The following is a 12,883-nucleotide window of genomic DNA, read 5'->3' on the forward strand; positions in this document are numbered from 1 at the left end:
TTAGCATTAGCAGCACGACTAGTCCTTGTTTATTGCGTTGAAGATCTTTTGGATCTTGGCTTGTTTTGTTTTTTTAATACTTTTGACTTATGTCTTCTTTAGGCATCAGCATTGTTGTGCTTCGAGTATTTTTTTTTTTTTTTTTTAATATAATTTTGCCTAGAATTTATGATTGATTGTTTGAAGTTGTCTGATAAGCATGATGATGATTTTAAAGAGCTATTGAGGTATATTTAGTGCCAGATAAAGTTCAACTTAGTTATGGGGCTTGATCACATAATTCTACCCACACCTGTCAGTGAATAAATTTTTTTTTAAAATGCAGATAAACGTATAGAGTGTTTGTGTTGCACAATCAGAAATGAAACTCAGTCTACCAGAAAATATTCAACATGATATATATATATATATATATATATATATATATATATATATATATATATATATATATATATATATTCTAGTTTCTTAAGCATGTTTTCATTATTATTATTATTATTATTATTATTATTATTATTATTATTATTATTAATATTATTATTATTATTATTATTATTATTATTATTATTATTAATATTTGTGTTCCTGATCTTAGGAATGTAATTTGCCTGTAGGTTTTGTACTTCTTACCTTATGTTTGAACACATTCACACCTAATAGAATGCATCTAGTCTAAGGAAGCCTTACTTAGGGAGCAATAGGCATAGCTAGACCAGCAGTTTAGAATTGTAATAAAGCAATAGCAAATGAAGTAGTCTTGTAATACTATGGTATTGCAATGAATACTAGGGAAAATACTGAAGAAAATAGGCTGGTAATAAAATACACCCTGCAGTGGTTAGTACCATAAGCTATATCCCCATCGGGAATAGAACAAACGCTTCCTGAACTAAAACCTCAGACAATCAGAGTAACATCCATGCAAAGTGTAATCAAGTCCAGGCAAAGAGATAGATGAGTGGTTCTCAAGATATAGCTTTTATGTAACTGTGACATCATGGGTGTAAGGAACCATTAAAAAAGCAAGTATCAGAAAAGGAAAGAAATCTTAAAATATAAGGATGGAGAAAAGACAGCCCTTGCATAGCAGTTTCACCCACTCCTGGTTTTACTATGTTTAATGAGACACACCTGAGCCTGTTACCTACCGTGGCTAGTCAAGCACACAATGAAACCTGGAATGTAATAGCAGTCTTATTTTCATCCTTCAACGTGTTCAGTTAATAAACCTAATAAAACAGAACTATGACAATGAGTGTTTTTTGTTTGTTTGCGTTCATAAGTCATTTAAACCTGGATGAAACGGATACCTGTAAAGAAGACACTTTAATTACTAGCATTGCATCACAATGGAGCGTTACCAGGATAAGAACTGAATTTCTAGAATAATTACATGGTCATTTCAGAATTTTCATAAAAAACATTCAGAAATGTGTTTAAACTACAGCACAGTCTTTTCTATAAAATATATATACAATATCATAATTACAACAAACCCACCAGATGGCCCAATATGATAAATACATATCCATTTCGAATAAAAGGAAAACAAAAGCATCTTAAAGGTTTTGGGAGTGGGAGTGGGAGTGGGAGTGGGGGTAACAGCACACCATTATAATAGATATTAAATATATGTAAAAGTCTGTTATTTGTATTTATTTTTCTGTAGAATAGATGTCAGGTGCTGCCACGCATTACTAATAATATTCTAAATGGTGCGGTATCTAAATAGTACAATTTACAGATTAGAATAGGGCCTTTCTTGATTATTCAGACACTATTTTTAAAGTACAGTAGTACTACTTTTTTATTAAGCAGCTGGTTAGTTTGTTGTGTTTTTTTTATTCATCAGACATCCTTAAATACTTTTTTTTGGTCGCAATTCTAACAAATGTTTCAAATACCATTACCACATTAAAATAAGTTTTTATTCCAACACAATATAATCAGGCCTCCCGATTAGCAAAACTGTTATTTTAGGATGCTGATAAAAGTGGCAGGATGTTTGAAAACATTCTCAGATTACACAGTAGTAAATCCCTTTTTTTTTAGCCATTTTTAAATAGTAGTACCCTTGACAATAATAGACCCACTGTGTGCAAGAAAACAAGAACATCTAAACGAGTAAGAAATAGGAGTTAAACGCATTTCCATTCTTTCAGAAAAGGTACAATCTTCCTAAAATTAGTCTGTTTCCAAATGGGTGAGGCTGGACCCCACACGTGCACACCACTAATACTCGGAACTGGGCATCTAGATTAGTGCCCAGACGTGGCATAGCAGGACATGCACCCCGTGTGCTAATATGTCGAACAACAAACACTACAGATGTTAACCGACTGATTTCGAGACCATTACCCACCACCGTTGATAATACTAATGTATTATTATAACTAGAATGCATGTATTGCCAGTAACTGACGTGTTTTGGAATGTAGGGTTTAATAAAAAAACAAAACACTACAGTACGATTACTAACCTGCAAGAAAAAGCTTCTCAGAAACAAAGTGAAAGTTGTAGCGCCATCAATTTAGTGTACATTAATTTAGTTATATTGTCCCATTAGGTTCACCCAGTCTTTGATGTGAGTTTTTGGAAAGGGGAGGCAGCTGTTTCGGGGAAGCCTGTTCCCTCCTACTCTACCTAAAATTAACAAATACGATATTCATCTGCTGCAGCTTGCAGACAGAGAAACTCCCTCAGGGAACTTTCAGGACAGAGTAGTTTTTTAAAGCTGTGGACCAGACTACAATCTATTTTCAACTACAGCGCCTTCAAGTTTAAATCCTACCCGGCTGCCTGATCTACTTACAGACAATGACGAGGAGTATCATTTGCTGCTTTTTAGCATTGCTGCTTACTACGCGGATCTCAGCACAGCACCAACAGCGAAGGTATTGGCGTTATGAAGTCTCCAGCTAAAATATGCATTCTAATGGTTTTGGAGTGGTTTTGTGTACTTTGCCGTGCTTCTTTTATTAGGGATGGAATGCAGTACTTACTAAAAACAAACAAGGGGTGCAAAGGAAGGCGGCACAGATACAAGTGATGTTTGCCACTTTTCAATATGCGAGCACCGGGCACTGACACGTTGAGATGTCACCCAAGTGTTATCCGGAGTCTGTTTTGATAAATTGATTTAAAAAAAAAAAAATAAAAAAAAAATAATATTCATAAAAAACGCGGCATTATTACGCTTTTACTGAAATATAACGAATAACACATTCCATTCAATCCGTCAAAACAGATGTAGTTACGTACTACTCGCCTATTGCATTGTATTATCATTATAATAACTGTATTACATAAGACATGGTAACTGTCTTTCAGTTCTTTGCTAGAACTAGTGCAATGTGCAATATATTTGGTATATAATTTAGTCTCTACTCTTTTTCAGACCTGTTTTTACATGCGGAGGAAATCTAACGGGAGAATCCGGATTTATTGGCAGCGAAGGATTCCCTGGAGTGTACCCTCCAAATACAAAATGTGTTTGGAAAATCACGGTGAGCAGCAAAGTGGCAACATCTTATCAAGGGCATTTTCAAGAACATTCGTAAAGGTATCTTTTAAAGAAACACGTGTGTACTTACTGTTTTTAGATGTACTGGGTGTGTAATGCAATGGGTAACATATTTCCAAAAAAGGAGGTCTAGCATTAGCTTACTCAACTGTAATGATCACTAAAATGCAAGCACTCCTGATACAGTTAGCAGGTTATATAAACTGTTTTGCCTTCGAGCCATTATTAACCATATTATTACAATATGATAGTGATTTTTTTATAAAGAAGATATACAGCCCACCACGCTCTGTGAGTCCTGCTTAATTGGAAGTGAAACTGAGGATCCCCCACAATTAAGACCATCTCATTATTAGGACCGTTTTACTCTTGAAAGAATGGAAATGCATCTTAATGACAATGAGTATTCACAAGAATAATAGAGCAGAACTTCCATCTTTTGCAGGTTCCCGAAGGGAAAGTTGTTGTCCTATCCTTCCGGTTCATTGACCTGGAAAGTGATAGCCTATGTCGATATGACTATGTGGATGTCTACAATGGACAAGCCAACGGACAGCGGCTTGGCAGGTTCTGTGGGACTTTCAGACCAGGGGCGCTTGTTTCCAATAGCAACAAGATGTTGGTTCAGATGGTCTCTGACGCCAACACGGCGGGCAACGGATTCTTTGCCATGTATTCCGCGGCTCAGCCCAACGAAAGAGGTAAAGCTGTAATTTATTCAAGCATGTTTAACTGTGTCATGTGATTTCTTGCAGAATCTATAGTTTGCAGAAACATCAACCATCAACATCAACCAATCAAGCTGAAAATATAAGCAAGGCATATGTTTACTCCAAAATAGGTTACATTACTGTACACCCAAATAATGTTTAGTCACAGGATGATTTTATTAAGTCAGCCCATTCTGTTTATGAAATAAATCAATGAGACATTGACACTGTACTTTAGGGAAGTGTGTATTGCAGTGAATTACTGGGGTAGTATATTATTCCAGCTTACTGCAAAGCTGTACTTACCTGTCTGGGTTTGAGGAAGGTTGTTGTATAAATGCTTATAATAGTACCATAGTGAATTTGCACATTAACTGCATGCAGTTTTCCCATGTTTTCCCCCATGTTTATAAATGCATTTACCATAGGTTACAGTATTTTACCACTGTTTTTAACATACTTTACAATATATTTCTGTTCTTTACAGTGCTTGCCTATGTTTTACTATGCTTTACTACACTTTACTGTGCCTTTACCATGGTAAACTTGTATAAGCTCTGTGTGTTTGCTGTAAAATATAATCATAAAAACTAAAACTAGCATTTCTGGAAAAAGTTATTTAAAAGATGTCTATTTTGCTAACAAACTTTTAATGATGCCCTTTATAACCACCCACTGCTGTATGTATATATAGGCTTTTAATATGGCTTTTAACAACATACTGTACAGACAGCTTGGTGCCGTTCTGACTACTATACAAGTCTAGAGTCTAGCTCCGTTTTTTTTTATCTTGAATTGCTGGATGCCTAACCAGTATGACCCCAGCTGTTGTCTTCTTAGGAATTCTGTTGAATACAAAAACAAACAGTTATGTTTGTTTAGGCCGCTGTGTATTTGGGCCATGGTTAGTTGTGGAGTATTGTTGAAAATACTTGGTCTGTTGTACTTAAAGTTTATGTGCCAGGAAAAGCAGACCTCTGCCAATAATATGGGGTTGCATTCTCTGTCTGTCTGTGTCGAACAATGAAATATATGATTAAAAAATGCAAGTTTTACAAAATAAACAATATTCATTCACGCAAAAATGATAAGGCTACCAAGTTAAGGAACAGAGCTGGTTCAGTTTTCTTCAAGCTGAAATCTAATTCAAACCACTGAAACTCAAGGGAAGCCTTGAAGGCCTGCCTTGGAAGGCATGGATATGCTTATATTATTATTGAGAAAGAAAATGTGTTTTGTGTCGGGCCCCCTTTTGCTCAAATACTTAAAATATATTCAGTGGAAAACTATGGTTCTCAGTAACAGTTGCCAGAAGAGTGGTGTGTTCTCTTGAAAACATTGACACATCCAAGTTCAACATGTTATTCTGCAGGGACTTTGGTTTTCCACATGCATTCAAAATGAATCTATTATACTTGAATAATAGAAAGCCAGCTGGAATTTAAATATACATTTTGGATCTATTTTTAGTGTACTTTTTTGCTCTTAAGCAAAACTGACACTGTTAAAGTTTGGCAAATCTAGAATAACAACAACAACAACAACAAACCCGCAGTAAAATTAAATAAATCCAAAGTTTGCTTAATACTTAGAGATGCCACCAACATCCCATTGATTTCAGTATTTTTTTTAACAGGGGATCAATACTGTGGCGGTCGTTTAGATAAACCTGCTGGCTCTTTTAAAACTCCAAACTGGCCAGATACAGACTACCCTGCAGGAGTCACCTGTTCATGGCACATAGTGGCGCCAAAAAATCAAGTAAGGCATTTCTGCAGCAAAATCTTAAGTATATCTTTTAATACCTTTGTAATAATCTATTCCAGTGGCATTGCTTGTACTGTATATTTCACATGCCTAACATATTATATAAAATGGTGTGAATAAGGAATGAAAGACTACATTTGCTGTGAGATTCATAATTGTATTCCCACAAAAACCCACAACAAATATGCGCTGGTCTGATTGCTACAACATGTGTACTGTTTAAGGTTAGGTAATGTAGTAAGAAAATGTAAAGAAACCACAAAATGTTCCATTATATATAAATAAAGTGAATCTAGGAAATGTTTTGTTCTTGTTCATGAAGTGTTTTAACAGACCTAGCCACATACCCTTACTATTGCTAGCCACTTAAACTCCAGTAATGTTTATTGGTCTGTTTTTTTTATATGTATGAGGCACGTCTCTTCCCATGTTGATTGCTTTGCATTGCTTCTTAGCATCTACACTGAATGCTTTTCTTTAAAAAACAAAATCATATGTGCCCAGATTATTGAAGTGAAGTTTGAGAAATTTGATGTGGAGCGAGATAACTACTGCCGCTATGACTATGTTGCCATTTTCAACGGGGCTGAAATCAACGATGCCAAAAGAATAGGAAAGTACTGTGGAGACAGTCCCCCAGCGTAAGTTTTTATTTATTTTTTTTATTTGTAATTTAAATTACAACATTAATTAAGGCAACATTAAGGCACAGTTACTACCAGTTAGGCAATAATAACCCACACAATGAGCATAAACTCTTAGACAGCTGAACACTGGTAATATTTCAGTGTTGTTTTCCTAGCCAGTAATTCATATCTGCTGTGTATTGCTGCTGTAAACCAAAAGATTATTTGGTGTACACATGAAGAGTACCTCCCATAATTTCTTTAGATTTTTTTTTTCTCCTACTTGATTGCATTAGGATTCTTAAAACTGAGCCAGCGATACAGGAAGAGTTTCAATGCTCAAGTCTTATGGGCATCTAGCACTGGATAATGACCGCAGAACCTGATTGGCTGAGATGATGTGTGAAATTTATAACAAATTCAGCTGTCAGAATTCACAAGCAATTCATCTAAACTGACTAAGTATAACTGTGTATAACTGTGCATATAGATGCCTCTTAAAATGACTTGATGTCCCTTTTACATTATGCTAAGTATATCAATACCAGCATTATTTTATAAATGCCCTTATAAATAAACAAATAAAAAGATAGTCAGTATGCCATTGAAATGAAAACATCAGTGATCATTCTGTATGATGGGTAGTCAAATACTGTAGGCATGAGCAGAAACGTCTACAGCTAGATTCTGTATCATTAACATTCATTAAAAACACAAACTGTTTATTCACCTGTTAACATGAAAGAAGGCATGTGTTCTTTGATGGAAGCATCAGAGGTACACAAGCCAAAGGGAAGACAGCTGTATATATGGATACTACACAATGGCATCTTAAATAGTACAGCCCCAAGCATCTTTGATCCTTTTATAATACACTGCTGGACTGGCTTTTGTGTTAACGATCAGCTCTCAAAACAGAAATGAAATCCAGTCAGAATCTGGTTTATTTTTATATTTTGTTTTATTGTGTTGGCAATACGGCATGCTGCAATAAAAGATAAAAAAAAAAAAAAAAACATTGAATTTGTTCACAGACGTAATGCAGTCTGATGCAGAGTGCATAATGATTTCCCTGCTGAGCGTTGGTAATAAGCCAGGATGGTATGTGCCTTAATGTTTAACACCTGATATACAGAGCAATACACACCTGCTCAGGCAGTCCAGCATTCTGACAGGGATGTAAATCACTATCATCATCCCTGTGAAAAAAAGTACATACATGCTGGTATTCCAAACTCTTTATACCAGGGGTGGGCAACCCCAGTCCCTTAGGGCTGTTCCACTGCAGGTTTTCCAGGTATAATGAAATGTACACAACCATCAATACCTTAAAGCACTCCATCATACATTTGCAGGTAAAGCTACAAGAACCTCAAGTAGACAAAATACTGCTATCATCAGTGCTGTGTTATTTGCACACATTGCACACGCATACATGCTTTTAAAAGCTAAAATGTGAAATGAAAAGAAATGTTTTGATGTGTCATTGTACCCCCTTTTTCTTTTAAAACAGACCCATTTTTTCTGATGGAAATGAAATTGTTATCCAGTTTCTGTCAGATTTGAGTTTGACTGCTGATGGCTTCATCGGTTACTACAAATTTAGGCCCAAAAAGTACCTCACAACTACAGTGTCTCCCATCACAACGCCCACACAAGCAACGACGGGAGCAACAAGTAGGTACTATGGTTTTCATCCTTTCCTTTCCTGTGCTTACCCTTACCAAATGACTTTCAGTGGCAATGTAGTGCCACGACAGTGGTTTTGTACTAAGGGGCCGTGACGACAGAATGGCAGTTACAGTGGTATAACCCATTTGTACAGTGCTATCACACATTTCACTTTTGTTTTTCTCTTGAATAATGTTTCAACAACTACAAAGCCTGACTGCCATGAATCACAAAATAGATTGGAGATATAGCCACAGGCAAGTTCATTAAATCATATATCTGATCCTCAGTTGCCAGTGGGACGTTAGCCACCAAATTAGACTTTTCCCACTGTTGACCAATGAGACTTGCTTTATCTGGTAATGTATGAGGTGTCTCTCTGCATCCTGTTTTTTTCCATGGTTTTTTTTTGCCTTCCAGGAAGCGAGTAGAAACTGAGGTGAATTATGCTTGAAGGTTAATTGGAACTTCTGTTTTTTCCTGTGAGGAAACCAGAACCTACCAAAACAAAACCATTAGTGTCTGGCAGTCTCAAAAGTGATGTTATTCTGTAAGAATTGGCTTTGTTATCTTTGTTATCTATCCAAATTTCAATAATTGCTCAATTCCATGGAATTTAACATTCTTATGATCTGAACAAAATGTTCAAGACAGGCTGATCTGATCGGCTTACGTTTTTTTTTTACTGTATTATACTTAGGGCTTCTGATTTTTGGTTTTAACCAATAAAACCTGATAAAACACCCCCAATACAAAAAAAAAATGAAATCGGTGGATAGCCAATAAACATCGGAAAACACTGGAAAAACTGTGGAAATGGTTCATCAATTCACGTTGACTTTACACTTTTCCCATTAAAAAATAAAACCTACTACAAAAATAATAATAAATATATTTCCCAGTGCTGCTGGGCAATGTCCCGCCTTCCTGACTTGCATCTTTCATTGATTCGTTCTGAATACTTTATACCCGCCCGAACTACTGAGTGACAGCACATTCCTACATGTCTATTGGAGACTACGCTTGCAAGATTTAAAACGAGATTACAGTCAGGATGGAGGCTTGTTAGCGGGATTTAAAGCTGTATTACAGTTAAGATACGGAGGATTTAAAACAGGATTGTGGCAAAATGTAAAAAAATGCCTACACACAAAAACCCCAGAAGAATGTCCCCATGACCGTAGGGATTTCATTATGGAAGACAGCAAAGGAAAGAAGATACAACTTAAGTGTGCAAGTACTGTCGAGTTACTACTATACATATTTTGACAGAAAAAAAACCAAACGCTCAAGCATTTTGCAAAGTAACCGAAAACACTAATTACATACAGTATATCAAAAATGAAAGCCCCGAAAAAGAAACGATTTACATAAAACTCGAAGATAGCTAAAAATAAGCACAGAAAAATACAATTAATAAAAACCGAAAAACAGAAGCCCTAATTATACTCAATCAAAATGGAGATTGATTTACTGGGGAGCTGAACCGTTGATGAGTGAGCAAGCCCCTATCCATCACATTCTGGTCATACAGGGTATACTGGGGCCAGTTCAAATGGAATGTTAGCATGGTAATTCAATAGGATTTCTCACCACTTTCTCATAACGCTACAAAGCCTCCTAAATTGCACCCTGTTCAACTGCTGTATGGTTCCAGAGCCAGTCTAGGTTTACCTTGAGCTGTAAGCCTCTCTCCCAGTTTGATTCCAAGCCGCCAGTGCCAGCTGTCCACAGGGTCATTCTTTGAGCTTCAATTTCGTAACAACTTTTTGTTTGCATTGGAATAAAAAATAATAATAACAAATATATATAAAACTACTTTCTTCTATTTTTTCACTCTCCAGCTTTAAAATACACAGCAGCCCTGTGCCAGCAAAAATGCAAAAGGAGTGGGACCCTTGAGAGCAATTACTGTTCGAGTAACTTTGGTAAGGAAAATCTACTTTTTCCATCCAGATAGACAACACGTGTTAGTCTCAGATAAACGATTGAGGTTTTCACTGTACACCGCTTTTAATAAACAAGGGCATGTTTTCATGCCGTACCATCTTTGGCCCTCTGATTAGTGTCTGTGTGTCTCAAAAGATTCCTTGAGGATTTTCTAAAGCAACAGTGGATATATGTATGTATCAGAAACAGTCCCTGTGTAAACAAGGATCGCTGAACTGTAGGTAAACTGTTGGTAAATGAAAGTGTTGATTCAGTCGCTACACTGGCTGTTTTTCATCTTGGAACAACTTTATATGTTAGTCTCCAGGATGGGTTTATGAAATGTGCTAGATACCTAGTTACAGTTACTTGCTGGTATTTGCATACAGTTTTACAAGTTAACTATTTACAAGGACATCAGACAGGTTAAACAAAATGTCTGTTTTTTTTATTCGATTCCACGTGTTGGGCCCCTTTCCCCCCCGTCAAGATATCCAGGGCATTGTCTTCATGGATATTCAATTATAATGATATTACACTGTTAATAGTGTTACAGACACCAGAATACTTAATTTTTGGCTTCTTTTTCAGTTATAACCGGCACAGTCATAACTGCAGTGTCACGTGGAGGCAGCATGTACATCACCATCTCCATAATTAACGTCTACAAGGAGGGGAGTCTGGCCATCCAACAGGCTGGAAAGAACATGAGCGCTAAGATTGTGGTACTGTGCAAGAAGTGCCCTTTCATCAGACGAGGTGAGTCCAGAAAGACCTATTGTTAGATTTCTGAGCTGAATCATTTTTATTTATTTATTTCTTAGCAGACGTCCTTATCCAGGGCGACTTACAATTGTTACAAGATATCACATTATTTTTACATACAATTACCCATTTATACAGTTGGGTTTTTACTGGAGCAATCTAGGTAAAGTACCTTGCTCAAGGGTACAGCAGCAGTGTCCCCCACCTGTGATTAAAACCACGACCCTCCGGTCAAGAGTCCAGAGCCCTAAACACTACTCCACACTCCTGCCCACAAGATATCACATTATTTTTACATACAATTACATTATTTTTTACATACAATTACCCATTTATACAGTTGGGTTTTTACTGAAGCAATCTAGGTAAAGTACCTTGCTCAAGGGTACAGCAGCAGTGTCCCCCACCTGGGATTGAACCCACGACCCTCCGGTCAAGAGTCCAGAGCCCTAACCACTACTCCACACTGCTGCCCATCATAGAGGTGATTTTGTTTTTCAAAGGCATCGCTCTTGTATTGTATGCTATAGCACTAAGTTTGAAGAATCTCACATATTATCAATATATTCGCTGATGCTGGAAACGAAGGAGTCAGTGTGGGCGGCACTGCAGGGTTATTCTGAAAGCCTCAATGATCTCATGTGTCTGGTCTCAGCCACAGCACCATGTAAACCACAGTGAAAGCATATCAAGACTGTGAAAATGTACTATAGTAAACTTTTACATAGAAGGACTATTTGTATAACAGAACTATAGAAAGAAAAAACAAAAACATGTGGTTACAATTATAACATTTAGGTTTCCGCAGGCAGCGTGTTATGAACATCTGTTCAATCTCAGTACCTATTTAAAGATAGCAATTTTACTATCAAACAAAACCATCGATCATCTAAAATATGGCATTCAGACAGCCTGCTTTCCAGTATAGTTAGCAGCAGATTGAATCTGGGCTCATACATGTCATTATGTGAGCCTGAACAGAACCATGAGTGATGGATGAAATCTGCATTGTGAAGAATATTATGGTTGCAATCAAAACAACCTTCCCTGTGAATTTCTTCATTTCTGTTCAAGTATACATTTGATCAGGGTATAGTACTGTATTTACTGTATAACATTGAGAGCTTCATTTGGTAAATTAGGCTTAAGCATCTACGTTTTTTCCACCCCCATTTAGGCTTAAACTACCTCTTTATGGGTCACACCGACGAAGAAGGACGTGGTAAAATCGCACCCAACAACTTCGTCATGGCATTCAAAAGCAAAAACCAGAAGAACCTGAACACCCTGAAGAACAAGCGGTGCTAATTCTGTGAACTACCCCCGACACAGCTCAGCCAACCCATCTTCACTAGCAAGCAACCCTTCATCTCCAAGCTGGACTTCAGCATGCGCACACAACCATCCCACCTGGGAGCAAAGCTGCTGTCTGTTGAAGCGAAATCGTACCAAACAAAGTTGATTCGACTGCTCTGAATGTGTATCACGTGTGGCGATGAATAAGAAAGTGTAATGTGCATAAGATAATATTTCATTTGAAACACTTTCTCTAAGAAGTAGGGTATTTTATTACCTGTTTTTATTGGTTTTATTTTGTAAAGTCAGCGTATTTAATGTCTAGCGTATTTTATCTCTAGCTTATTTTATCGCTTGCTCAATAAAATCTATTTGATCGTGAACACCATGAGAGAAACCTATAAACCTTCATAATGCCTGATGTATCACTTTTGAGGGTTTTTTGTATACTGTCAAAGCGTGAAGTTGATGGATGAAAAATAAAAATTTGGTATTGTGACTGGTTTCACCATTGGGGTACAGAATAGTCAGGCCTCATTTTCTGTCAGAAAAATGCAAGGTCAATGTTTTTTATTGCAATCTTTATTCAGCAATCT

At 36.7% G+C, this 12,883-nt stretch overlaps 1 protein-coding gene across 1 annotated transcript; it reads left to right on the forward strand.

Moving 5' to 3' along the window:
- The first annotated feature begins 2,658 nt into the window (after nt 1-2,658).
- Nucleotides 2,659-12,834, forward strand: LOC117417274 (procollagen C-endopeptidase enhancer 2-like). Its single transcript, XM_034029288.3, has 9 exons — nt 2,659-2,894; nt 3,398-3,506; nt 3,969-4,224; nt 5,870-5,994; nt 6,505-6,641; nt 8,140-8,303; nt 10,142-10,225; nt 10,818-10,985; nt 12,169-12,834. Exons 1-9 carry the CDS (start codon nt 2,818-2,820, stop codon nt 12,297-12,299), a joined length of 1,251 nt encoding a protein of 416 aa, XP_033885179.1. The 5' UTR covers nt 2,659-2,817; the 3' UTR covers nt 12,300-12,834.
- Nucleotides 12,835-12,883: the final 49 nt, after the last annotated feature.

The sequence above is a fragment of the Acipenser ruthenus genome, chromosome 12 (genome assembly GCF_902713425.1).
Source record: "Acipenser ruthenus chromosome 12, fAciRut3.2 maternal haplotype, whole genome shotgun sequence".
In the NCBI taxonomy this organism is placed as follows: Eukaryota; Metazoa; Chordata; class Actinopteri; order Acipenseriformes; family Acipenseridae; genus Acipenser; species Acipenser ruthenus.